Source organism: Rhinolophus sinicus, chromosome 14 (genome assembly GCF_057876585.1).
Source record: "Rhinolophus sinicus isolate RSI-liver-muscle chromosome 14, RSI-T2T, whole genome shotgun sequence".
Classification (NCBI taxonomy): Eukaryota; Metazoa; Chordata; class Mammalia; order Chiroptera; family Rhinolophidae; genus Rhinolophus; species Rhinolophus sinicus.
This window is the reverse complement of record NC_142514.1, coordinates 116,372,523-116,398,380: the sequence shown is the minus strand read 5'-3', so window position 1 is coordinate 116,398,380 and position 25,858 is coordinate 116,372,523. Positions and strand designations below refer to the sequence as shown.

Below are 25,858 nucleotides of genomic sequence, written 5' to 3'. Positions count from 1 at the left end.
TATTACTCCGTCGCCATAGCGACTGCCCTGGCAACCGCGAAGCTCTGCGGGCCGCCCGGCGGGCTCCGTTAGGACAAGCACTGCTCTTCTCTTCACTTCCCACCGGGCTGTTTTTCTTCCTTCCCTCTTTCCTGCCCTCCCTCCCTTCTCCGCCTCTGCACAATCATGGCGGGCAGGACCGAGGACGTTCGGAAGCTTTTCATCTTCACTACTACCCAGAATTACTTTGGACTGGTGTCGGAACTCTGGGGCCAGGCACTGCTGTACAACAGTCCTGAAATCAACAACTTTTTGGATGATGGGAACCAGATGCTCCTCAGGGTGCAGCGATCCGACGCCGGAATCAACTTTTCCAACACGGTATGGTTCCCTGCACCCCTGCCCCGAGCTCCCTTTACGGCCTCAGTCTCAGCCGGAGGGATGTCGGGTTCCTCTTCAGCCTCCCTCGTCGGATCCTCTTCTGGAGCCAAAGGCTGTCTCCGCCTTAGCTGAACTGTTCTCTTGCCTCAGCATGTAGTTTCAAAGCTTGCAACACCCTGACCAAAGGAGGCTGCCTGTCCACACACCTGAGCTAAACAATTAGATTCTTTCCTAGATTTTTTTCCTCCTAAAGACGACAAATGGGTGATAACAAACAAACGAACAAAAACACCCCCGCCCCCAACATTTACCTTATTTAGTTATTAAAAAATATTTTTCTCTCCTCTCTTTGAGGTTTTTTTTTTTTTTAGGTCAGTTTTCATGTATCTTTTTTGGGTTACACGGTAAGTTTAAATTTGCTCCAGGGAAAGATTAGTTAGGGATTCAAATCTTTTACGAAATGATGCAAAGTTTAAATTGTTTTTTGATGTACAATATGTGATATATTGATTTATTTATTGTGCTGCTACCTCCCCTGGCAAGATTGCTTAAAAAACGGTTGCATTTACAGTTAGGATGTATATATAAGTTAAGTTAACAAATATTTACGTTAGTAAGTTAATATATATATGAATATTTGGTGTGTATACCGTATATATATGTGTGTGTGTGTATATACTGGGGGTGCCAAAAAATGTATACACATTTTAAGAGATATTATCTATGCTCAAGCAGTAGTTTGCTGTAATCAGAAGTGTCTGGACACTGATGGTAACCACTTTGAGCACGTCTTGTAATTGCAGAAGTCAAACGTGACTTGTATTCATCTTTTGTTATCGGTATATGTTGAGTATTACAATTAATAGTTTTTCCCTTTCTTAAAATGTTTTTTACATTGTTTTGGCACCCTTTTGTATATGTATATTCTGGGTAGTATTGAAGATGAAAAGCTTGCGAATGTCCCTGGTATATACATATTAAAGGGGCTCAGTAAAAGGATGAAAGATAACAAATCACAAACATATTTTTAAACCTCTTTTTTTGATGTGCACCCATATCTCTACGTGTATTGGACACACAGCCAGCACTGAGTGCATTTTTGTAGGATGATTGAATCATTAACCCCATTCACTGAATCTTTAGTCTTGGATTTAATTCAATTCTATTTAATAAACTTTCATTTTGAACTTAGTATATGCAAAGCACTTTGCTAGGCTTGCAGGTTTACAAAAATATAAAAAGGATGGACATCATAGCTAATATTTATTGTCTGTTTACACTGTCAGGTACTGTTCTAAGCACTTTATGTGTAATGGCTCATTTAATATTTACAACAACACTGTAAGAGAAACAATTTTTATTTCCTAAGTGTTAACTACTCCACTTCTCTAATGGATAGTATAATTCAGAATAGGACCCCCTACTTCTGCCTTCCAGAGCCTCACTCCAGTGGCCTACAATGACATCTACTCAACAAGTTATAAAATTAGGGCACACTGTTGCAAATGCCACTGAAAGTTTAGATAACGTGTAATGGGGAAACAACATAAGGAGCGATTTGAATTTGTGAAAATGTATCTTGGGTTCAATATTGAAAATTGAAGCTATTGCTTTTGAAAGTGAATGCCATTACTAGTAGAGCCCAACAATCTATTAATATTTTCTTTTTAGTCATATACCGCACTACAGATTTTTAGTCATATTTGAAAATGTTTTGTTATGTCTTAAATTGTAGTTTAGATGTCTGAGAGTCAGCATGATTTAATTAGTTAATAAATTAACAAATATTTGTTGAGTACCTAATTATGGTATAGGTCTGGCACTGTCCCAGGTGCTGGGGATAAAGCCATGAACACATCAGAGTTTGTCTTCAAGGAGTAACATTTGAATGGACAAAGATAGGTTAAACACATACACACAGATACATAATGTGACATAATTTTGAGTGTTGGTAAGTGCTGTTAACACTAAAAATAGTGCTAAAGTAGTGATGGAGGTGGCATAGGGAACAGTATGAAACTAGAATAGGAGGGAATACCTGTTGGGATTAGTGACCTTTGAAGTGAGATTTGAATGATGAGTTTATAGGTATACATAAGATTTAAGGGAAGAGTGTTTTAAGCAAAAGAAATGGTAAGTACCAAGGTTCTGAGCTGGGTCTCACCTTGGTTTCAAGGGGCAGGAAAAAAGAAATCCAGAATGATTGCTGAAGTTTAATGAATGTCCAGAGAGTGTGGGGAGTTACGTCACAGGCCGATCATTTAGGACCTTGTACACCTGTAGCCAAATGATCCTTTGCTTTAATTCTGACTTTGGCGAGGACAAAACTTATTGTCCTGATTGATGCTTTAGGGAGCCTTGGCCAGTGGATGTAGTTGAAGTTTGGTATTACCATACCAAACAGTATGGTAATCGAATGTGTATTTTCGAATTTTCTCTTTTCAGATAGGTAGGAGGAGGAAGTACAAGGGTATGTACTACTTAATTAGTGAATTTTTCAAATCTACAGATCTGCAGCTTGTTATCACTTGCTTGTAATTGGAATAAAATGATCATACTAGCAATATAATGCCAATGTGTGAAACTGATAGTTTCATTTTCTGGAAAACAATGATTGGGATAAAAGAAGCAGCAGGCAGCATCTATAAGCTCACTCATCTATAAGGTGTTTTTCATGCACAGCAGTGAACTTGTTTGAAAGCTTTTTAATGAATAGACTTCTCTTCCTGGACAAAGAAATAACAACTGCGAAAATATGTATATAATGCAAAAACTTTTAGACGGTATACTTTTCAGCTAATGAAGTAATTACTATTAACTGACCTATTTTAAACATGGTTGCTTTAGTGAATTCCAATTTAGCTCATTCAGTTTCAATTTTAAATAACTTAGTATATGACAATTTAATAAAAAAGTTTGATGCTCAAATAATTGAAGGAAAAAAATTTGGTTCAGGTAAAGATGACTTTCGGAGAGACAACTAAGTTCAATTTGGTAGTTTTGAGTTTATGCACAACTGAAAAAAGATCTTTTAAAATGGTAGTTTCAGGTAAGAGGGTAATTAATTAACATCCTTGTTATAGACTTTCTGGAGTAGAGTGAAGTATACTACTCATCAGTGTTTACCTGGGGCACACAGCTTTGATCTGAATCTGGCTGGAGTGGAATAGTTAGCAGTGTATGTCATCAATATTTAGATAGTGCTTTCTGTTTATAAATCACTTATCAAAGTAGCTTTATATTACAATCACATGTAAGTGGGGAAACGTTTTAAAACCCTGGTATTCTTAAGGAGCAGAGATAAGTTGGTTATAATGTATAATTATTTTAAAGTAACTGTTTTCCCAAGGGATAAATTTACAGTGATACAACATTTGAGGGAACATTTCTTTCAAATATTAACTTTTATGAAGATAACATTAAAAATCATTTGTTTTATCACTTTAGATTGATTTTGCTGACACAAAAGATAAAGTGCTGGTGTTTTTCAAGCTGCGACCTGAAGTAATTACCGATCAGAATCTGCATAACAACATTCTTGTTTCATCTATGTTAGAATCACCTATAAATTCCCTTTATCAAGCAGTACGGCAAGTATTTGCACCAGTGTTGTTAAAGGTGAGTAAGTTAAAGTAGCCATATGGTTATTGTTTTTTTCTTTTGCCCTCACCCCGCCAACCCTCCCATCACCCGTTTTTTTAAGCCATTGTTTCTCAGTCTAGTTGTGTGGGACACAGCTCCCTGGCCCATGCTGGGATTATGAGCCTTGCACTCCACCCCAGCTGGGGCAGTCGGTCGCCAGTCGTCGATCAGCCGCTCACAGCAGCTCATGGCAGGTCTCATCGGCTGCCAGCCTCTCACGATGGCTGTCAGCCACTCACGCCTACTGCCAGCCACACGCCGGCTGCTGGCCAGCACGGCCACTGGCCACTCATAGTAGCACACGTCAGCACACAGCAGCCCATGGCAGCTCATAGCAGTCCACGGCAGGCCACAGCAGCCCACGGCAGCACACAGCAGCTCACACAGACCTCTGACTGCTCACAGCAGCCCAACTCCAGGGAGAGCCCTTGTTCACAATCTTAGCTGTAGAGGGCGCAGCTCACTGGCCCATGTGGGAATCGAATCGGCGACCTCGGCGTTAGCAAGGTGCTCCAACCGCCTGAGCCACTGGGCCCCCCTGGTTATTGTTTTTTTTTAATCTAGGTTATTTGGATAAATGTTTTCATAAATACAAACATAAAAATTTATTTTATTTACTGTTAATATCATTAGTATTTTAGTTTTTTAATTAAAATCTTAAAAAAATTTAAAGTAAGCTTTGTTGACAAATACAGAAGTTGGAGAAACGTATAAAATGCAATCCACGTCAGCTCTTACATTGCTATAAAGACTTTTTTCTTCCTTATGAAATGTAGGTAGTGTCAGGCTTTGAGTGAAATAGGTGTACTTCGACTTAGTTCTTCGATTGTGTTTTAGGAGCCTGTTGATTTGACAAACTTTTGATCAATGTTTGTTCTTGTCTGTTTTTATTTAGGATCAGGAATGGAGCAGAAACTTAGATCCCAAACTTCAGAATCTTTTAAGTGAACTAGAAGCTGGGTTGGGTATAGTTCTACGAAGATCAGACACTAATTTATCAAAATTGAAACTTAAGGAAGATGACACACGAGGTATATAACCATAGCTTAATTACAGAAAGTCAAAATGATTGTCTTATTAGTACATTTGAAAATATCTTTCTTCAAAGGTTTCTTTTCACACTTTTGTATCTTTTTTGAGCCTAAGCTTCTTTTAAATAAATAGATGTATATGGATTTGGAGAAGAGGAAAATGTAATTTTTAACAATGGTCAGTTCATGGAAATAGAAAATACAATTGAGTCTTGTTATTTGCAGTAGTTACGTTCTGTAAAGTCACCGTGAACACTGAATTAGCGAATGCTGAACCATAGCTCCTAGGGGTAATACAGAGTTAGGTTCCTGTGAGCCTCGGCTCATAACATTTTTGTCAATTGCTTAGCACGTAGTCTTGTTATATGTGCGTTTCTATTTAAGGACACTTTATTTAATATATATTGTTGATTCATTAACATTGACCTCATGGCCAATAGCACTCTAACTGATGCCTGAATGAAGCTTATCTAACACAAGTGTTTTCTCTGTAAGGCTCAGCACAGTATGCTTATGCTTAGGAATACTGGACAGTGCTTCAGCTCTATGCTCGGGTGCATTTTAAACAGCAAAAGCTCCAACAGAAAGTACAACATTGTGAAAAATGTGCCACTAAATAGATTACAAAAAGGACTTATTTACTAGAAGATAGGAAACAAGAAGGCAGTGCCTCTTCCCAACCTCAACTTGGAGTTGCCCTAAGTGTAGGGAGACTACAGTTTTCACTGCTCTGCACATGTCCGCAGAGGACCACAAAAAGCACCGCAAGTATTGATTTTAGGTTACAAATAAATGTTTGCAAGTGAATGAATTCCTCAATACAGAATCCACAAATAATGAGGATTGACCCTAATGGTGTACTTTGCAAAGATAATAGGACTTTTATTTTAAAATGTATTTTATCTGAAGGTAATTATAGCTTTATTGTAGCTATAGATAAATTATTATTCATATGAACAAGTAATATGAAGTGCATGATATATACAAATCATTATTTAAAATAGTAGATATACAGTTTTATTCTTTGCTTGAGGAGCAAATTAGATGTTTTTTGAATTCCATAGACCCAGAAAAAATAGTGCGTTTATTTCCAGCATGTGAGTAGCCACCTAGAGATTGTCTAGTTCATTGGGAAATTTTAAAGCAAATTTAAAAGTAAAACTACTTTAATTTGCTTATATTTTGAAATTGAATTGGAAACATTTATTGATTAAATTATAATCATTTCCAATTTCGGAAATATCCAATATCATGATGCATTTTTCTGGAATTAGATTTAGGAAAGCCTAGTGTTCGAGCAGCAAAATCATTGATGGAAGAAGCAGATTGACAGTTCAGGTATGAATGGTTTATTAAAGCAAATAGCAGTCAAGCATACTGAGCAATAAATTTGACATGAAGTATAAATTTGGTGCTGTTATTGTTTCCAGTGGATTTAAGTAAGAACGTTCTGTTGATAGAAATTGAAAACTTTTTTCTGTACGTCCTCAGAAAAAAGAACTGTATATATGAATATATGAAATATGCAAAATCAGCGTAATGAACCAGATAACTTTATGGCTTTTCATTTTCAATTGATACATTTTTTTTCCCTTTTCACTTTTTCAGCTATTCTTACACCAAGTGATGAGTTCCAGTTTTGGATAGAACAAAGTCATCGTGGAAATAAACAGATTAGTAAAGAAAGAGCCAATTATTTTAAAGAATTATTTGAAACAATCGCAAGAGTATGTGATTCATACATAGTTATATATTAGGCTTTTGATAAAAGTACTTTAGGATTCTATTTTTAATAGATTTACCTCTGTTTTAAAATCATTACTTGATGGTTTTGAACAAAATATATCCTTCATATATAGCAGGGTTTGCTTAAGGTGTGTATTTAACATGAGTACAACTTAGAAATCCAAACTTTAAAAAAGTTTAATCTTTAGTAAATATTTTTTTCTCAAAACATAATTACTGTAGTAGATAGGGGGAAATACTAATACACTAACAAGGTGTATTTATGTGGAGATAATATATGTTCTTTTGAAAGAATATTCACTTTATTCAAATTAGCATTTTGAAGTGATCTGTAATATAAAAAGTCTTAGTTTTATATTAATACTTATTTGATTGGTTATTCCTTGATGTATCTACGGAGAGGTTAAATAAGTGACCATTTTAATTATGGTTATAAAAAGTCTTGTTTTCAAAATAAATAAATAGTAATTTTCTATTTAGTCCCAATAAGATTTCAATAATATAATGTTAATGAAGTGTTTGAAGTGATTTTAACACGTTGCGTACGGTGGGGTTTAAATCCCTCATACCCCTCTGTTCCGGCAGGTTTTTAAACGAAACAACTTTAAAATGCACTCTTCTCTTTAAAGCGTAAATGCTTCTATGTCATTTATTATTTTTCTATGGAATTTTTTAGGATTTACTGACCTATGATGTTAGTAATCCCTCCTGGTGTGATACTGCAGAAAGCAGCTTCCTTTGTGCAGTGGGACAATATGTATTTCATGAGGTATCACCGAAGAGTTAAATAAAATAATTTGGTGTTTTTCCAAAAATAACATAATTCAAAATCGCCTAAGGGATACTACGGTTCCAAATGTTATAAACAAATCACTACAGTTCTGGAAAACTCTGTTTATTCGTACATCCACTGTTGTGAATGTAACACGTGAAATGACTCATGGGTGAAAAAATGTATCCGATTCAAAATCACTGTTTTTTTAGGAAAAAAAAATAATATGAATTCTAAAAAGTGTACATATGATGCAGACTTTATTCATTAACGACATTTGCCCGTTAGATATTAACGAAACACAAATAATTCAATAAAATATACAAAGTAAAAAGAGTCAACAGTAAAAACGAGAATTCTCGTTATCCGTCCTTAATGCATGGCTCAGAAAAACGAAGATTCTCGTGATCCGTATGCAACGTGTTAAGCTTTTTTTGAAACAGTGATGAAATGTACTATAAAATAGTACCTTGTTCTATGATAGTATTGTTGGTAACTTTATGCAGCACAGTAAATGAATAACTATGTCATCTACAATGGGAAGGTATATATGGTGATAAGTCTATCTGTATTAGGTAAATAAAATAAATGGATCCACATTTAAAGAAAATTAGGCCAAGCGTAAAATTAAATGAATAGACTTTTTGCAACTTATATTTGTTATGGCTTTCGTGAAATTTATGTTTGTGAAGGAACTTACAGTGTATTTACGTGAAGAAGAAATATATCATCTGGTAGAAGAAGGAGGAGAAAATAATATGGCAGATATTAGAATTGTAGCAGTTGATAAAGTCTGAGAACATTTTAACTATATTGCCCAAGGTATGAATTTGATTATTTTTACAAATGAGTGTGTTTTGGTTTTAGGAGTTTTATAACTTGGAAGGTCTGTCCTTATTGGAAGTGGTTGACTTGGTGGAGACGACTCGGGATGTTGTCGATGATGTCTGGAGACAAACAGAACATGACCATTATCCTGAGTCACGAATGTTACATCTCTTAGATATCATAGGTACTAGCAAAGAAATCAACTTGTGAAATTTTGGAAGCTTGTCTTATTTTGTTTTCTGTTCTGTTTTTCTTTAAGTCGTACTTAAAATGCTCCTTCGTGTAATAATTGTTGCTTAAAGTAACCCTTAAAGCAAATACAGGATTATTTAAATAGACAGTTGTATATAGTTGGTTAATATAAGTCATATGTGTCTAATTCTTTGACCATTAATATAATTAAATTTACATAGATTTTTAGGTCCCTATGCATGAATTAATTTAGACTTTATTTTGTAATGAACTGAAAACTTCTTTCGTATTATATTGGCTTATCTGTCAATATTAAAAGTGCCAATATTTTTTGACCCTTTCCTTATTATCCTAAGGAAATATTAGACAAGTACATAAAGGAGTATGTGTAAGAATATTTATTGCAGCATTGTTTGTAGTGTAAGAGTAGAAACAAATAGCAATTGAGAAGTGGTCACATAATGCTACATCCATACAGTAGGCTCTGCAGCCTTTATAAAGATGTACATCTTTCATGTACATGATGTATTGTGAGATGCAAAAATACTAATGTTTTTGAAAAATATTTGTTATGGACATTTCTAGTTTAAGGGTGTGCCTGTGGTATTTCATAGATCCTTAGCTTGCTAATTTGTGCATTATTTTAATTTTGTCACAAGCATGTACTCTATAATTATTTTGTAAAAAGACATATCCATTAAAAGTTTGCTTTATTTTTTATTAGGTGGTTCATTTGGAAGATTTGTTCAGAAAAAGTTGGGAACTTTGAACCTATGGGAAGATCCTTATTATCTTGTGAAAGAAAATCTGAAAGCTGGTATTTCAATTTGTGAACAGTGGGTGATTGCCTGTAATCATTTAACAGGTCAGGTGTGGCAGCGCTATGTTCCTCATCCATGGAAAAATGAAAAATATTTTCCTGAAACACTTGACAAACTTGGCAAACGCCTTGAAGAGGTATCATTTGATTATTTGGCTGTTTGTCTTTAAGTGTGAAGTGGGTCCTTTCTTGTTTGTGAGTGGATTTTGTAATTAACAAGCACTACACATCTGATAGAAACTATTTATACTTTGGAGAGAGAATAAGAGTTAAAGTTCATGTAAGATAATTTATGGCATCATTTGATACAGTGCCAGCTGCACAGTGGCTGTTAGCTAAGTGCTGGTTTCCATCTCCTTTCTTTGTCTTTGGTGTGTGGCTGTTCACCTTGTAAGTTGTGAACTTCATTTTGGTCTCCTTTGTTATAAAAAAGATAATCAACCCACTTGTCCATGTATGGAAGCTGCAAGACATTCTCTTGGCTATTGAAATGGTTTTTAATCAGGGACAGCTTTTTAGGGGGTACTCAGTGGAAATATTTGAAACAGCTGCTTAATTTTCGTAAGTTACAGTTTCAGTATAGGACTTACATATTTAGCTTGAAGGATTAGGCAAAAATGAGAATATGCAAAGATTGCATAGCTGACTTTTCCCTTTTCTGCTTAGGGTAACCGTACTTTGGGGATTTTAAAAAAATATTTTTCATCACGAAAAATTTCAAATATACATAAAAGTAAAATAGTATAATGATTGCCAGTGTATCCATTACTTAGTTTCAATAGCCATTGACATTATTCAGTACTTATTCCATCTTTGTTTCCCCAGCCTTCCTTTTTTTACTGGAGTATTTTTAAAGTCAATACCAGAAATCATATACTTTCACCCTAAAACAACCACGATACCAGTATCACATCTAACAAAATTACAACAATTTCTTAATAGTATATCGTATCTAAACAATGTTTAATTTTTCTCATTGTCTCAGAAATTTTTTTAAAAGTAGGTTTACTTGAATCAGGCTGCTTCATAGGTGGTACTATATATTTTTTTCCCACTTTTTGTTTGATAAGTGGGTTCAGGTATGTTTAGCCTGATCCATCTGTTATAATGTTCTCCATAATATCTTTTCTTAGTGATTTTAGCAGGTATTGATGATCATGAAGGGTTGCAAAATGGTGATTTTCTAATTGTTCTTTCTGCATTTGTTAGTGAAGATGGAAGAACTTTTTGTCATCAGTTTTTTAGTTACCTTGATATTATAGTTTGTATAGGAATGGCAGTATAGACAATTGCTTCTTTCCTTTTATTTAAAACTTTTTAGAACAATGAATAAGTTAGTGTCATAGTAAGTTCTACAGGCAATCAATGAAATGTTTTTAGCAGTGAATATGAACCCATGAGTTATTATAGTTTTTATGTTTCCATTCATTGTAGTTATATTCAAATTGTTTCATGTTTGGGCAGTGAGTGCCCCCTTTAAGTTGGCTCGTACGTCGTTTTGACATGAATTCAGTATTTCTTTAATAATTTCCTTACTTCCAGGCCCCCCAAAATATACCAGCCCATCTTGTAGATTTTCTGTCTTATTCCTGGAATTAGTCGTTTCTCAAAGAACCTAGTTCTTTTTAGTGAAAATGGTAGTTATCAATACTTTTAGGCCTTCTCAATAAGGATTATAAAATGGTGTTTTTGTTTTTAGCAAGAGAAAAATAAATCATGAATTTGTACTGATATTTCCAATTCAAATAGAAGATTATAGTGTTTTTACTTAACCTTTGATTGTTACGGAAATTTTAAATGCAAAATACAATGATTTGTTTTTCAGCTCTCTGTAAATTATACATAATAGAGTTGTTAACCTATCATTCCATTATCACAAGTGAAATTTTATGCAGAATTATGAAAATCAGAATTACTGTATTAAGGAGGGGAGATGTTAAAACTTGATTTAAATGAGCTTTAAGCATAGTTTAAAAAGTTAGATTTTTACATATTTTCACTAGATTTGAGCACACTGATAGTAGTGTGATGTTACAGTATATGCCTTTGAATATCACTTTGATTATTGATGAGTAATAATTCTCAAAATTATAGTTTCAGTTTTATTGTTAATTTCAGAAACCTAGTTAAAGAAATTTTTGCCCAGTGTCTTTTGATCATAGACCTATTTGTGCAGATTTATTGATTTAAATAAATTAGTTGTTTTAATATTTTATGTTTTAGGTCTTGGCTGTTAGAACAATTCATGAGAAGATTCTCTATTTCTTACCTGTTAGTGAAGAGAAAATCACATGCCTGGCTCGAGTATTTGAACCTTTTACTGGCCTGAATCCTGTGCAATATAATCCATATACTGAGGTTGAATATATATGTGTTTCTCTATAAAATTTTTTGTTTGTGTTGTTCTTTTTACCAGCAGATTTAAAAAATATTACAGTCTAATAATATTGATAATTTTTTTAGCCTTTATGGAAAGCTGCAGTGTCTCAATATGAAAAAATCATTGCACCCACGGAACAAAAAATAGCAGGAAAACTGAAAAATTATATTTCAGAAATTCAAGATAGTCCACAGCAGGTAATATATTGAAATATTTCACTTTTAATGTTTCCCTTAATGTTGTCACGCAGCATCCTACCCATCTGTCCCCTCATACCTGCCCCTGAAGAAAGGAGAGTCTGTGAGACTAATCCTTTCAGGGACTTTGCTTCACCTTTGTGCTTACACCTTATGTCTCCCTGTTTGGCCCCAGGGGATGGTTGGTCAGCCAATGACAGGTAAGATTCCTCACGGGGTGAACAACCCAAGCCAGGCACAGCTGTGTGGGGACCAACAGGAGAACCCATGGGGTTGATAGAGGTGGGCATAGACCCCCCACCTTCCCCCGGCTAAGGAGAGCTTCTGCCTTTGTGGCTGCATTCCTTCCCACAACCTGCTTGGGAAGAGATTCAATGTTGTGATAATAATAGTTCTCCATCTATTCATATCAGTAAGTTTCAGCATAAAGGTTTTGTCTTGGGGAGGTACATCCTGAAACTGAGGGTTCTGCTGCTTGCAGGCAAGGGTAATTAGTTCAAATCAGTTTCTTAATATAATGTGTGAAATTCACAGACCTTGGAGGAAACAATGTTGCTTTCTTGTGAGTGCATCAATAAAAGCCACAAGGTGGCCAGATTTCCTGTTTCATAACTTTCTTGATTTCTGTTTCTTTCTTAACCCTTTGCTGCCCATTCTCGTTCGCTCACTGCCTGTGTTGCGCTGGATGCGACACCGTAAGCTATTTTAGGAGATGTGTCCGTATTTACCAAGTTGATCCACTTGGGATGAACATATACTTATTTTATTTTATATCAGCTTCTTCAAGCATTTCTGAAATTTAAAGAGTTGGTGAAGCGTCCAACTATAAGCAAAGAATTGATGTTAGAAAGAGAAACTTTACTGGCAAGACTTGTGGACTCAGTTAAAGGTAAAAGTTTATCAGAGATTACAGTGTTTGCCTGAGAAAATATTTTTATGGGTTACTTTTTTCTTTGTTGTATATACGAGTATACCATTTATGGTTAAGACTACATTTTATGACATCTATCTGCTGAAGATTAATTTACTATTTCTGTTATAAGTGACAGATTTTTTTAATTAATTGGTTATTTTCTTTCTGTATCACTTGATATGGTAAGGGACCAACTATTAGTATTTTTCTATCTACAATATTTGACATAGTGCTTAGTATATAGAAGGCATTTAGGGAATCTTTGCTGAGTGTGTGTAATCATTTATTTGATTTAAATTTTATAGATTTTCGATTAGACTTTGAGAATCGATGCCGAGGAATTCCTGGTGATGCATCTGGACCACTTTCTGGCAAAAACCTTTCAGAAGTTGTCAATAATATAGTTTGGGTTCGCCAGTTGGAACTAAAGGTATTTGTTTTTAATAAAAGTTGAAGAATACTAATTGTAAAATGTGCTAATTTAATGTAGAAGGCACTCTAGAACTATAGTGAAAACAATAAAAACCATTCTCTGTTTTCCTTGGCATATCCATCTAATTTTCATGTGACGTGTAAAATTCTGAAAAGGTGTGCTAAGGAGATTCTAATGGTTCTACTCATTCCTATATAGAGATAATTATCAAATAATTTACCATTCCAATTGTAGTTATTCCAGTTAAGTGCCCTTTAAAAAATATTCAAGAGAAAAAGCATCCTTTACACTGCCTTAAAAAAATCCTTTGAACATCTTTTGAAATGTATCATTGCAAAATCTTGGTAGTTGGGAAGTCTGTCAACAAGTTATGTGTATATAAGTAAACCATTTTAGGTTGAAAGGTAGTTAAAGGAAAGGTAAAAGGTAATTATGGCATTCATTGCCTTAGGTAGTGGCAGCAATGTATAGATTTAAAGGACTATTATTTTAACATTGTCAAAATTGATGTCAGAATCTTACATACTTACTAATCAGTAGGTGGTACAATGTCTTACATATAACTCATATACTGTTGGTTTTAATCTGTGATGAAGAGCAAGCAAACAGTCCTAAAACATTATAAAGGCTAGCATGAGAGGGAGAGGGAGTTCTACTTACAGTTGTATTTTTGATTTTTTATTTTCTGGAATATTCTGCTTAATTTTCTCAGTCAGCTTCCAAGGCGCTGCAATGTTTTTTGTGCAGTTATGAAGGCAAGGCATTTCTCTCCTTTAATTGCCATTCAAATTGGCCTAATTATTGTTTGAGCTATTAACCAGAGCATTTAGCAAAGGACCCATGACTACTTAACATGTTTAGGAGTTTTGCTGTATTCTTGGAGATATGCTGAACTTTCCTTCTTACCTTTCACATTATGCCTTTTATGTGTTATCCTCTGTGTTTTGCTATACTGAGGTTGTATAATTCAGAAGCAAAATAGAGATTGATATTTTTATATTCACTGGCAAATCTTCTATTTTACTGTTTATAGTTGAATGGGAAAATAGTTTCAGAATCACAGCTCAGAGAAGGGGGCTTATTTTATGCTAATTTTGATAGATTTTAAATAATAAATGTTCTCGTAATTTGGCTTTTTAAGGTGGATGATACTATCAAGATAGCAGAGGCTCTTTTGTCTGACTTGTCAGGATTTCGAGCTTTCCATCGAAGTGCTGAAGATCTCTTAGACCAGTTGAAGCTATATGAGCAAGAACAATTTGATGATTGGTCCAGGGATATTCAGTCTGGATTGTCTGATTCTAGATCTGGTTTGTGGTAAGTATAAATAGACTCAAAAGAGAAATCTACACAAGACTTTTTTTCTATGTTATTAATCCAAATGACAACATGGAATTAATCATCTCTGCTTTGTCCTTTCTTCAAAGTTGCTGCTGCTCCTTACAATTTTTTTTTTATTCCGTGTTTCCCCCAAAATAAGACCTAGCTGGACCATCAGCTCTAATGTGTCTTTTGGAACAAAAATTAATATAAGACCTGGTCTTATTTTATTTTATATTATATTATATTGTATTATATTGTATTATATTACATTATTGTATTATTTGATATTATATTATATTGTATTATACTATATTTTATAGTTTGTTTTGTTTTGTTTTTTTATTTTATTTGTTTTATAGGTTTTTTATTTTATTTTACATATTTTGTTTTATTTTATGTGTTTTGTTTTTATATGTTTTGTTTTATTTTGTTTTATATGTTTTTTATATGTTTTGTTTGTTTTGTTTTATTTGTTTTGTTTTGTTTTATATGATTTGTTTTGTTTTATTTTATGTTTTGTTTTATTTGTTTTGTTTTGTTCATTTGTTTTGCTTTTTATTTGTTTTGTTTTATTTTATTTTGTTTTACTTTATATGTTTTATTTGGTTTTATTTTATTTTATGTTTTATTATTTTGTTTTGTTGTATTTTGTTTTATTTTATATAGTATTTTACATATTTTATTTTATATATTTTATATTTTATTTTATGTTATTTTATATATTTTGTTTTGTTTTATGTATTTTATTTTATTTTGTGTATTTTATTTTATTTCATTTTATATACTTTATTTTATATATTTTGTTTTATATACTTTATTTTTTATATTTATTTTATTTTATGTATTTTATTTATTTATTTTATATATTTTTAATATATTCTTACGTATTTTTATATATTTTTTGTATTTAGTTTATATTATTTATATTGTATTACTTTATGTTACATTATATTACATTATATTGTACTATATTATATTATGTTATATGTTACCGGGTCTTATATTACATTACAAAATAAGACTGGGTGTTATATTATATTAAAATAAGACCCGGTCTTGCATTAATTTTTGCTCCAAAAGACGCATTAGAGCTCATGGTCTGGCTAGGTCTTATTTTCAGGGAAACATGGTATAACTTCATGTCATTGAATTCTTTCCCTTTCTACTCTGTACCTAAAATAGGAGAAATGTTCCAGCATAACTAACTAGTTAACTAATTTTGGAAAATACGCACACTTTGATTTCTATAGTGCCGGTGGTGATCCACTGTATATGATAGCATACCAAAGGATGAGACCTGCTGTAAAGAAGCCTATTTAACTTTGTTCAACCCAGGGTTTCCCATTTGGTGACGAAATTCCCTGACTCTTGTTCCTCCCCCCGCCCCTGTAAAACCCATTATTGTCCCATAGAATTAGTGTGTTTTGGAAGATATTTTGGGATATGCTGGTATGTAGAAACTCATTTTGGAGATTAGTTTCCAATAAAGGCAAAAAAGGTCATAATAATTTTCTGGCAGGCTTTATTTATGTTTATATAGGAAAGTTTAGGTTAAATATTTATGCCATTTTAAAGTATGTACTTCTTAGTACTCTTTGTTTTATGTGTTATTAAATAGGCTGAATAGATTTGTTCTTTTTCTTTTCAGTAGCTCACTTTCTAAGACCTGCAAGTTCTCTTAATTGTGAAAGTGATTTAAAAGAAGGAAAATGATATAAACATGATCTTGAAAGACAAGTCATGAAAATATAATACTTTATTCTTAATTTAGCTCAGCATTTTTACAATCAGTGTGGACATGAGTCCCCTAATGTAAAATTTGCCATTGTAGCCTTTACAAGAAACACAAGAAAGGACAGTCCTTAGGTAGTGAAACAAAGAGTAATGAAACATTTGACTATCACTCCTTCTACCATTTTGATACTCATCGTTAATCCTGTAATAAAAGGTATTTAAAGAACAAGGCAGGCTAAGTAAAAAAAAACCACATATATATATATATCTATATACATATATAGATATATATATATATATCTATATATATATATCTATATATCTATATACATAGATATATATATCTATATATTTATATAAAAGCACGTTTTAGAAAATCAAAACCTTTTCTCTTTGTGGTGGATATGCCAGTTTTGAGTCTTAGCTGTAGGTTAAGGTATTGATTTTTCTAACTTCAAAACTGTTTGGTTGAAATATTGTTATATATTAGATATTACAATTTATTATCAAGATCCCAATTGTGAGATACTTTGTGAAAAAGATAACTTGAAAATTATAATTAACTTGTTTTACTTTGAGTTAATGTTGTATCTACAGAAAAGTTGTAAAAACTTGTGTTTTTCATCAGTCAGACGAGTTAGAACACAAAACTTAAAAAATTATTCATTTCTGGGCCAGCTCAGTGGCTCAGGCGGTTGGAGCTCCATTCTCCTAATTCCGAAGACTGCCAGTTCTATTCCCACATGGGCCAGTGGGCTCTCAACCACAGGTTGCCGGTCCAACTCCTCAAGTCCCACAAGGGATGGTGGGCTCCGCCCCCTGCAACTAAGATTGAACACAGCACCTTGAGCTGAGCTGCTCCCCAGATGGCTCAGTTGGTTGGAGCGTGGGCTCTCAACCACAAGGTTACCAGTTCGATTCCTTGACTCCTGCAAGGGATGGTGAGCTGCGTGCCCTGCAGCTAGCAGTGGCAACTGGAACTGGAGCTGAGCTGTGCCCTCCACAACTAAGAATGAAAGGACATCTTGAAGCTGAACGGCACCCTCCACAACTAAGATTGAAAGGACTTGGAAAAAAAAAAAGTCCTGGAAGGAAGTACACACTGTTCCCCAATAAAGTCCTGTTCCCCTTCCCCCCAAAAAATTCTTTAAAAAAGAAAGCTTTTTTAAAAAATTATTCATTGTGTTTTATAGTATTGAGGCTAATAGTCGAATTATGGAATTGGATCCTAATGATGGATCATTAAAAGTACATTATTCAGATCGATTGGTGATTCTTCTGAGAGAAGTACGTCAGCTTTCTGCACTTGGTTTTGTTATTCCTGCCAAAATACAACAAGTTGCAAACATTGCACAGAAATTCTGCAAGCAAGCGATTATTCTTAAACAAGTAAGAAATTATATTTTTGAAAACATGTCTATTCTGAGTTCACTGCATTAGAATATTTTAAGGACTCTGTTTTCTACTTTTGATTTTTTAAGTTAGTAAAATAATAAATCTTGTGAAATTATGGTTTGCTAAGTGACTAAATTACAAATTTGCTTTGTAAACTATATAGAAATTTATTAATTTAAGGTATTATTATTATTATTATTATTGCTTTTTCATTTTAAAAGCATTTAGAAAAATAGAAGCTTGTTTTCTCTTTTTTTCATGTTACTTGCATGGATCTTAAAGGGCCTTCTAATTAAAGGGTCCTCTGCCTGCTTTTGAGGGACAGAATCTTAGGGAATTACCAGGCTGATAAACTGGTCACTGTTTTTGGTCATTTCTTTGGTCTGCCTGTTCAGCACATTGCCATCTATAATTTACCTGTTTAAAACTAACTATTATCATCTCATTGTCTTATCTACTTATTTACAAAAGGCCCTTCTTAATTATGCCCTAACTAACCTTACTGGTTGTGACCTTCCCCTCATATTGCACCCTATGCTTGAGTAATATGAAAACTTGGCTCTTCTATGAACGTGTCTCCATGGACTGTTATTTGTTCCCTCTGAGTAGAAAACTCAAAGTCGTCCTTTAATTCCCGACTCACATTTCACTTTCTTTGTTGTGTCTTCTTTTAGTTGATTGTTCCAAATTCTGTGTGCAGTTTGCAAATCATTCTTTTTTTTTTTTTCCCATTTTTGTCTCTCAGTTCATTATTAGATCTTAGAGGGCAGGAACAGTATCTTGTATATTTGGTCTTTCACTTATTCTTTTGTTTAACTGAGCACCTTTACCACCAGTCACAGTGTAGTGAGGATATAAAAATGTATGTATTACTATCATATTCTGGTACAGGTTTTCCCAGCCTCATCCCTTTTGACATTTTGGATCAATTCTTTTTTTGTGGGAATGGATGCATTGTAGGATGTTTCTAGCAGCATCTCTGGCCAGTAGCATGTCCTGATAATCTAAAACATCTCCAAACTGCCAAATGTCACCTTGGGTGCAAATTAACTGTGGTTGAGAACCATTGGTCTACTGGGAGAGAACAAACTAAACACTGAGTTCTCATTAAGTAGGAAGCTCCTAGAGATGCCTTATTTTTGCTGTTTCAGTTAATCCCATTACTGACCTAACTGGGAATTAGATTTGTAACATAGTTTTCCCAGTGCCACACAGTTAGTAAGTTATAAAACTGTGACTTGATACTAAGTCTCTTTGACTCCAAAGCCCATATTTATTCTATTACAGTTCATATAGTGATGACAGATATGTTATCAAAATAGAAAACAATATTTGATATATTATGGATGTTCAGAAAATCCTGTGAAATCATAGAGGTGGTAATTTTCAGTTATATTCCTGGATAACGGTAGAGGTAGTATCAGATAAATCTTTACTGAGGAATGATGTTTGATGTGAGTCTGGAAGAGTAGACATATGTTTTCTCAAGAGCACAGGGGTTTGGTGGGTGATCATTTCAGATAGAAGTACTACATACTCAAGAGCGGAGAGTCTTGCTCTCTTTTGTATCCTAAGTATTTAGTCTAACACAATAGGAGCTCAAGAGATGAACGAATAGACATTTAATATTTGCATTTACCCCTGGACGAACAACTGGGAAAATCTACTTATATGTACTTTTACTTATGAGCAGATATTTATCTAGAGTAGGGATAGTGAAGTAGGATGTTGGATAGATAGCAGTAAGGTTGGACTGTTGTAATAGTATATGTTCTGTTGCTTCTGGTTTTTCTCATTGGGCTTTTTCGTGGAATGCTATTGTGGTACAGAATAATTAGAGTGGGTATCCCCTACCAAATAAACCGTAGTTTAATGCATATTAGTGGAAAGAAGAGGACTCTAAATATTTTTTAAATACCTACTCTGTGCCAAGAATTCTATGAGGTGCTGGGGATACAAAAATTAAAAGACAGTCTTCCTAAACTCCTTAGGCTCTCTCGACAGTATCCACTTATCTTCTTCCCAGAATCTCTCCTTTCCCCCCAGCAGAGTTGACAGTGTCCTCTTCTCTCTACCACTGTACCTTGTAGGTATCTCTATTTTTTGATTCACTGACTAATTCAACAGACATTTATTGAGTGCCTGCTATTTGCTAGGTACTGTTCTTGGAGCTGTCACTCCAGTATGGGAGACAGATAACAAAGACATAGATAAATGATACAGTGTTAGGTAGTGATCAGTACTTTGAAGAAAAATAAAATGTAGTAAAAGGATTGTGATAAAGACTGCTATTTTATACTGAGTGATCAGGTTAGGCCTTGATGAATGTTTGAGAAGAGACATGATATAAAGTGAGTAAAAGAACCATGCACATATCTGGAGGAAGAGTATTACCGTCAGCTGGAGTTAATGACATATACAGAGTTCCTGAGAAAAGACTCACTTGGTGGGTTAGAATAACAGTAATGAAGCCGATCTGGTTGCAGTGCAATGAGGGAGGGATTTGTGATAAGGCTAAGGTCCAGTTCATGTAAAATGTTTGTGCCAGGTAGGATGTGGATTTTGAATTTGCATTTCATTCATAAGTTGGAAAACATGGGAAGGTTGTAGTTTAAGAGTTTGGGAATTTGGATTTTATTCTCAAATGTATTAGGAAGTTATTGGAAGGTTCAGAGTAAGCAAAATATGTGGTATGATTTATGTTTAAAAATGGACCACTCTGGCTGCTTTAAAGGCTTCGCACAGACAACAGAAGGCCCTGATTGAAAACAGAGTGACCAGTTAGGAAACTGTTGCACTGGCGTTGTCAAGAGAACAGGGTGCTCGGATTGGGGAGGGATGGATGGAGGTGGGTGAAGTGGTTGGATTCAATATATATTTTGAAAGTATATAGTCAATAGACTGTATGGGATACGAGAGAAGAGTAAGGACAACTCCAAGTTTTGTTGTTTTTGTTTTTTGATATGAGAAATGGATAAATCATTGTGTCATACACTGAAAAAGAAAGTAGCAGGTTTGGAGAATTGTAAAGATAGAGAGTTCAGTTTTTTAGCACTTAGCATGCTTTACTGGTTTCCTCTATGTTCCCATATAAGACTGTGTACTTCTGATTCCAGGGACTAGATTTTATAATCTTTGTTCGATCAGCCCCCGGGGCATGACTTAGCAAATTACAGGAACTCAACACATATTTGTTCATTTTTGTATAATAATACATGCATAAATGCAATAATGGAGATGAAAAACTATTTTTTTTAATTTTAGAATTGAGAAAAGTTATTATTTCCATTCAGACAGTTAAAAATGAAGTAAAATTAAAAATTAAGTGTGCTATTTATTATTGATTTTTGCTAATTGGACTTTTACTTTGTAGGTGGCACATTTTTACAATTCTATCGATCAACAAATGATTCAAAGTCAGAGACCAATGATGTTACAATCTGCCTTAGCATTTGAACAGATAATTAAGGTAAATGGACTTTTCATGTTATTATAATTATATTTTACATGTGAAGTGTTTCTTATTTCTTAGTTTTTTAAAATACCTTTCAGCTTAATATAGCCATTGATCTAAGGCTATATTTTGCTCCCTAATGACTTACTTCACTTTTAACAAGTAACATTTTTTTCCAAATGTAGATTTAAATGGTTATAATATTTCACATATTTTGGTGCTGATTTTGATCATTTGAATTAGTATGTATAATGTACAATTTGTATGCCATTACATTTACTTATTCACTGAAGTGTGAAGTCCTTATACACAAGACTCTTTAGGGTTCTTCCATCACCTCCTGATTTTATAATTTAAGATTATTTGCTCTTTATCTGTGCTTATTGAAATGTCCACACATATGAAATTAGGAAAACCTAGAATAGTTTTTAAACTATATGTCACTATGTGACTGCTAACTTTTTGAAATCTACATTTTTAGTCTTCGTAAACATGAAATGTTTGGGAAATTATGTAGAAGAGGGATATACTCTTTTATTTTATTTGAAAGTAAATAACTAATTGTGTCAGGGTCCTTAAGACTACCCCCAGATCTGTGATTTCCTTGGAGGACTCACGGGACTTGATGTAGTTGTACTCACAGCAGTGACTTATTACAGCGAGAGGACGCAAAGCAAAATCAGCAAAGGGGAAAGTGCGTGGGGTGAATACCTGGCAAAACCAGGCGCGAGCTTTTGAGTCCTTTCCCAGTGGAGTCATACAGGGCATTTTTAATTCCCCCAGCAATAAGTTGTAACACAGTGAAATGCTGTCTTACTAGGGAAGGTCATTATCAACTTAGCGCCCAGGTTTTTATTGGGGGCTGGTAGGAATTTTCAGACTAGTAGGTATCAAAATTCCATGTTCCCTGAAGAAAATCAAGTGTGCAACATATACTATATTGTTTAGGTACAGTCAGCCATTCTTAAAAGTTATGGAGTGGGAAGCCTCCCAAACTCCAAGACCCCAGATGCCCATTAAGGTCCCGTCTTTTAAGCAGGTCTTTTGAGGGATAACAGTCAGACTTGCTATGTTCACTCTTTCCTGCGTACTAGTTCTCAGGCTTAAAATCAACTAGAAGCTTATATAAATCTACATGAAATCTCTATATAAAGTTATATGAAACCTATAAAAGACTAGCAGATATTATTAAAAAATATTTTTTTTCCTATTGCCAAAGCTCAATACGAGTTTATTGTAATGGAAAGATTCAAAAATAAAGGTAAACAAAAAGAAAAAGGTCTTATAATTGTACCACCAAGACATGACTATTCTTAACAGGCCATTTAAACTTTTCTATGCATATTTATAAGTGTACTTTTGGAAATGGGATCATTCTTTATTATTTTGACCTTTTCACCTAATATATAAATTATGTTTTCATTGTAAACCTTTAGAGCCTTTTCTAATAAATGTATTCAAAATAATACCTTGATATTTCTGAAGAGGAAACTTATTTTGAGAAATTGGGTTGTGAGAATTTAATAATTATATTTAACATGCTAAATTAGACATAATAGTGGATAAAAAGCTAAGATAGGGGAGAGAGAACACTAAGGTTCTCTATAATTCTCTGGGCATGGACTATATTGTAGAATATTGGAAGGCAGGGACCCTATTTTCATACCCTTAAGCAATACAACAGTAAGTTGTATGTAGTAACTATCAGTAAATGCTTTTAAACTGATTCACAGGGTATTCTATTGAATTACTTAGGGTCATTTACTCATCAGCTATTTTGAGGGTCTACTGTATTCCAGCAACTTGCTGTGCCTTACTCTTCAAGTGAAGTATACCGGTAGCTCTTTACATGTGTCTCACCACTCTTTCATGTGTCTTAAGTATTTCCTTTACATAGATAGAGCACCACATCAGATGGTGTTACAGTTTTTGCTTCAGTCATCAAATACGATTTAAGAAACTCACAAGAAGAGGGTAGTTCAGCCCTGCCAACATTACCCTGGCAATGGAGTTAGAGTACTGCCTGCTTTTGCCAATCAGGTGATGGAAAATCAGCTTGGCCCCACTAAAATTGCAGAGAGGAGTTGTTTTTCCATTGGTGGTGACTGGAGCTGTGTGAATATTGCTAGAATGGTTGTTAGGCCCCTGTTTTCCTAGTCCTTGGGCTAGAGGGAATACGCTTCGTTTCCCTGTGGGTGTCCCAGGTTCTCCAGTGCCCTGCCCTGGATGTGTGGGAGACAATAAGGAGAACCAGGTGCCTTGTTCCTCCATTCCCAAGGGTTGTGGGCTGTCTGTCTTCTTATTGCTACCTTTCACTCTTCCAATGCTATTCGTTATGTTATGTCCAGGGATTTTTACTTGTCAGAGAATCTGAAAGGAATGGGGCTACTTAATATTGGCCAGATTGCCTTGTCATTTATAAAATGGAAAAATTATTATATGCTCTTTTTATTGCAGGTCGGTGTTAGGGATAATTGGACTTGTGATGCAGAATATTGAATATTTTGGAAAAAAGAAATACATTTAAATACTAAATGTCATTTATTCTACCGTAGAATTCAAAAGCAGGAAGTGGGGAAAAGTCACAAATTACTTGGGATAATCCTAAAGAATTAGAAGGCTACATTCAAAAACTCCAAAATGCTGCGGAACGACTTGCTACTGAAAATAGAAAACTGAGAAAATGGCATACTACATTTTGTGAAAAGGTATACTTTATTTATAAAATTGAATAAGCTATGAATAATATTATTTAAAAAGTAATTAGGGCATAATTTTAAATAACTTCTTATTTGGAAATAATTTGAGCCTTAAATTGCAAAAATAGAACAGAGTTCATATTTACCCTTCATTCAGCTTCCCCTGTTGTTAACAACTTACATGCAAGTAACCATAGTACAGTTATCAATACTAGGCAATAGACCGTTTTTCAATTTTACAACTTCTCTACCAATGTCCTTTTTTTTCCAAGGATCCAGTCCAGGATCCTACATTGCCTTTAGCTGTTGATACTCAGTAATCTCTTCCTCCACAGTCTTTCCTTGTTTTTCAGGACCTTGAAACTTTTGATGAGTAGTGGTCAGTTATTTTCTGGAATCTCTCTTGATTTGGGTTATATGATATTTCTCATGATTAAATTAGGGTTATGCAATTTTGGCAAGAATAACACAGAAGTGATGTTTTGCCTTTCTCAGTGCATTTGATCAGGCGTTGATATATCTTATTTGAGGTTGAGTTAACCTTGATCACTTGGTTAAGGTGGTGTCTGTCTCCTTTTTTCCACTGTCAAGTTACCATTTTTAAGGTGATATTTTGAGACTATTATGCTCTTATTTTTAACAGGTGGTAACTCTTATGAATATTGATCTGCTTCGGCAGCAACAGCGTTGGAAAGATGGACTACAAGAATTAAGAACTGGCTTAGCAAGTGTAGAGGCACAGGTAGAATGTGTTTTACTTTGTGTCTACACTTTGAAATACGATCTTTTCAGAATGTGAATGTATGAATCGATGAAAAGTTCATCAGGTTTATTTGTAAATCTTTATTAATGAACTCCTAATAAATTTAGAATTCGACTGAATTATGCATCAAGACCATAAATCAACAATGCATTTGCACTTAAAAATATAAAAAGTTTCTATTTGTCTTTCAGAATGCCAAACCCCTCAGTTCAGAGTTTGTAGTTATTTCTGTCTTGGTGCTTAAATATCTATCATTTGTTAGTTTTCTTTTAGGTGATTGTGACATATGTAGAACACAAAATTAAGTTTTAGGGAGAAGCCTCATGATGAAAATAACCATTTCAGAATGTTTTTCTTTTGGGGGCAAAATTTCAGTTCTATGCACACTTTGATGTGAAATGATGCATACAAAAGTGGCTAGCACAAAGCCTGCTACATGATAGGTGGTAATGGGATTTTGGTTGAATATGAGTTAAGTCTCTTACACATTTACATATATTTTTCAGTTCTTAGAACTTAAGAAAAACAAAAATTAAAGTATTAGAATTCATATATTTATGGATGTATGGAAGCAAAAGAGTATATAAACTATACTGAACATTTTAATATTTTAAATTTAACATGTTTTTAAATGTGTAATGGATTATTAAGGGAGTGGGAAATTGTACTTGATGGGGATTTTTGAAAAAGGACTAAAAAGTTCACAAAAAATTGTTCCTGTTACTGTTATCATAAAATAAAATCCAAATATAAAATCTATTTTGTATTAACTTGATTTAAAAAATTCTACTGATCTTTTTGTATTCTATTTAGAAACATGAAAATTAGAGATTTTCGTATTTGACTCTATTATATACACTCTCATACCAAGTAGCAATTAAGGAGTTACAAGTTTCAAGACATTTAAAATAAGTGTTTTCATTGCTTATAATTTTGCTATATGTGATATGAAAGCATTAAATGAAAACCCATTCTACTACCTAATTTTAAATAAAAATGTGAATATAACACATTAGGGATTCCAAGCAAGTGATATGCATGCGTGGAAACAGCACTGGAATCATCAACTGTACAAAGCTCTGGAACATCAATATCAGATGGGCTTAGAAGCACTTAATGAGAATCTGCCAGAAATAAATATTGACTTAATGTACAAGTAAGAGTTTTTGCAACTCA

The 25,858-nt window shown here is 33.9% G+C and overlaps 1 protein-coding gene across 4 annotated transcripts in view; it reads left to right on the top strand.

Annotated features, from left to right (window-relative positions):
* The window catches only part of DYNC2H1 (dynein cytoplasmic 2 heavy chain 1), a 292,996-nt gene continuing 267,138 nt past the window's right edge, over positions 1 to 25,858 (top strand). For 3 of the 4 annotated variants that reach the window (XM_074335552.2, XM_019717180.3, XM_019717179.3), the window contains exons 1-16: positions 1 to 360; positions 3,808 to 3,978; positions 4,898 to 5,033; positions 6,642 to 6,760; positions 8,419 to 8,563; positions 9,296 to 9,528; positions 11,615 to 11,749; positions 11,855 to 11,968; positions 12,746 to 12,857; positions 13,187 to 13,311; positions 14,456 to 14,631; positions 17,565 to 17,760; positions 21,140 to 21,235; positions 23,776 to 23,928; positions 24,563 to 24,661; positions 25,699 to 25,838. In XM_074335552.2, coding sequence (XP_074191653.2) covers positions 166 to 360; positions 3,808 to 3,978; positions 4,898 to 5,033; positions 6,642 to 6,760; positions 8,419 to 8,563; positions 9,296 to 9,528; positions 11,615 to 11,749; positions 11,855 to 11,968; positions 12,746 to 12,857; positions 13,187 to 13,311; positions 14,456 to 14,631; positions 17,565 to 17,760; positions 21,140 to 21,235; positions 23,776 to 23,928; positions 24,563 to 24,661; positions 25,699 to 25,838 — 2,345 coding nt within the window. In that variant the 5' untranslated portion in view covers positions 1 to 165. The remainder of the gene's footprint in view (positions 361 to 3,807; positions 3,979 to 4,897; positions 5,034 to 6,641; positions 6,761 to 8,418; positions 8,564 to 9,295; positions 9,529 to 11,614; positions 11,750 to 11,854; positions 11,969 to 12,745; positions 12,858 to 13,186; positions 13,312 to 14,455; positions 14,632 to 17,564; positions 17,761 to 21,139; positions 21,236 to 23,775; positions 23,929 to 24,562; positions 24,662 to 25,698; positions 25,839 to 25,858) is intronic. The other variant, XM_074335553.2, reaches the window with a different exon arrangement.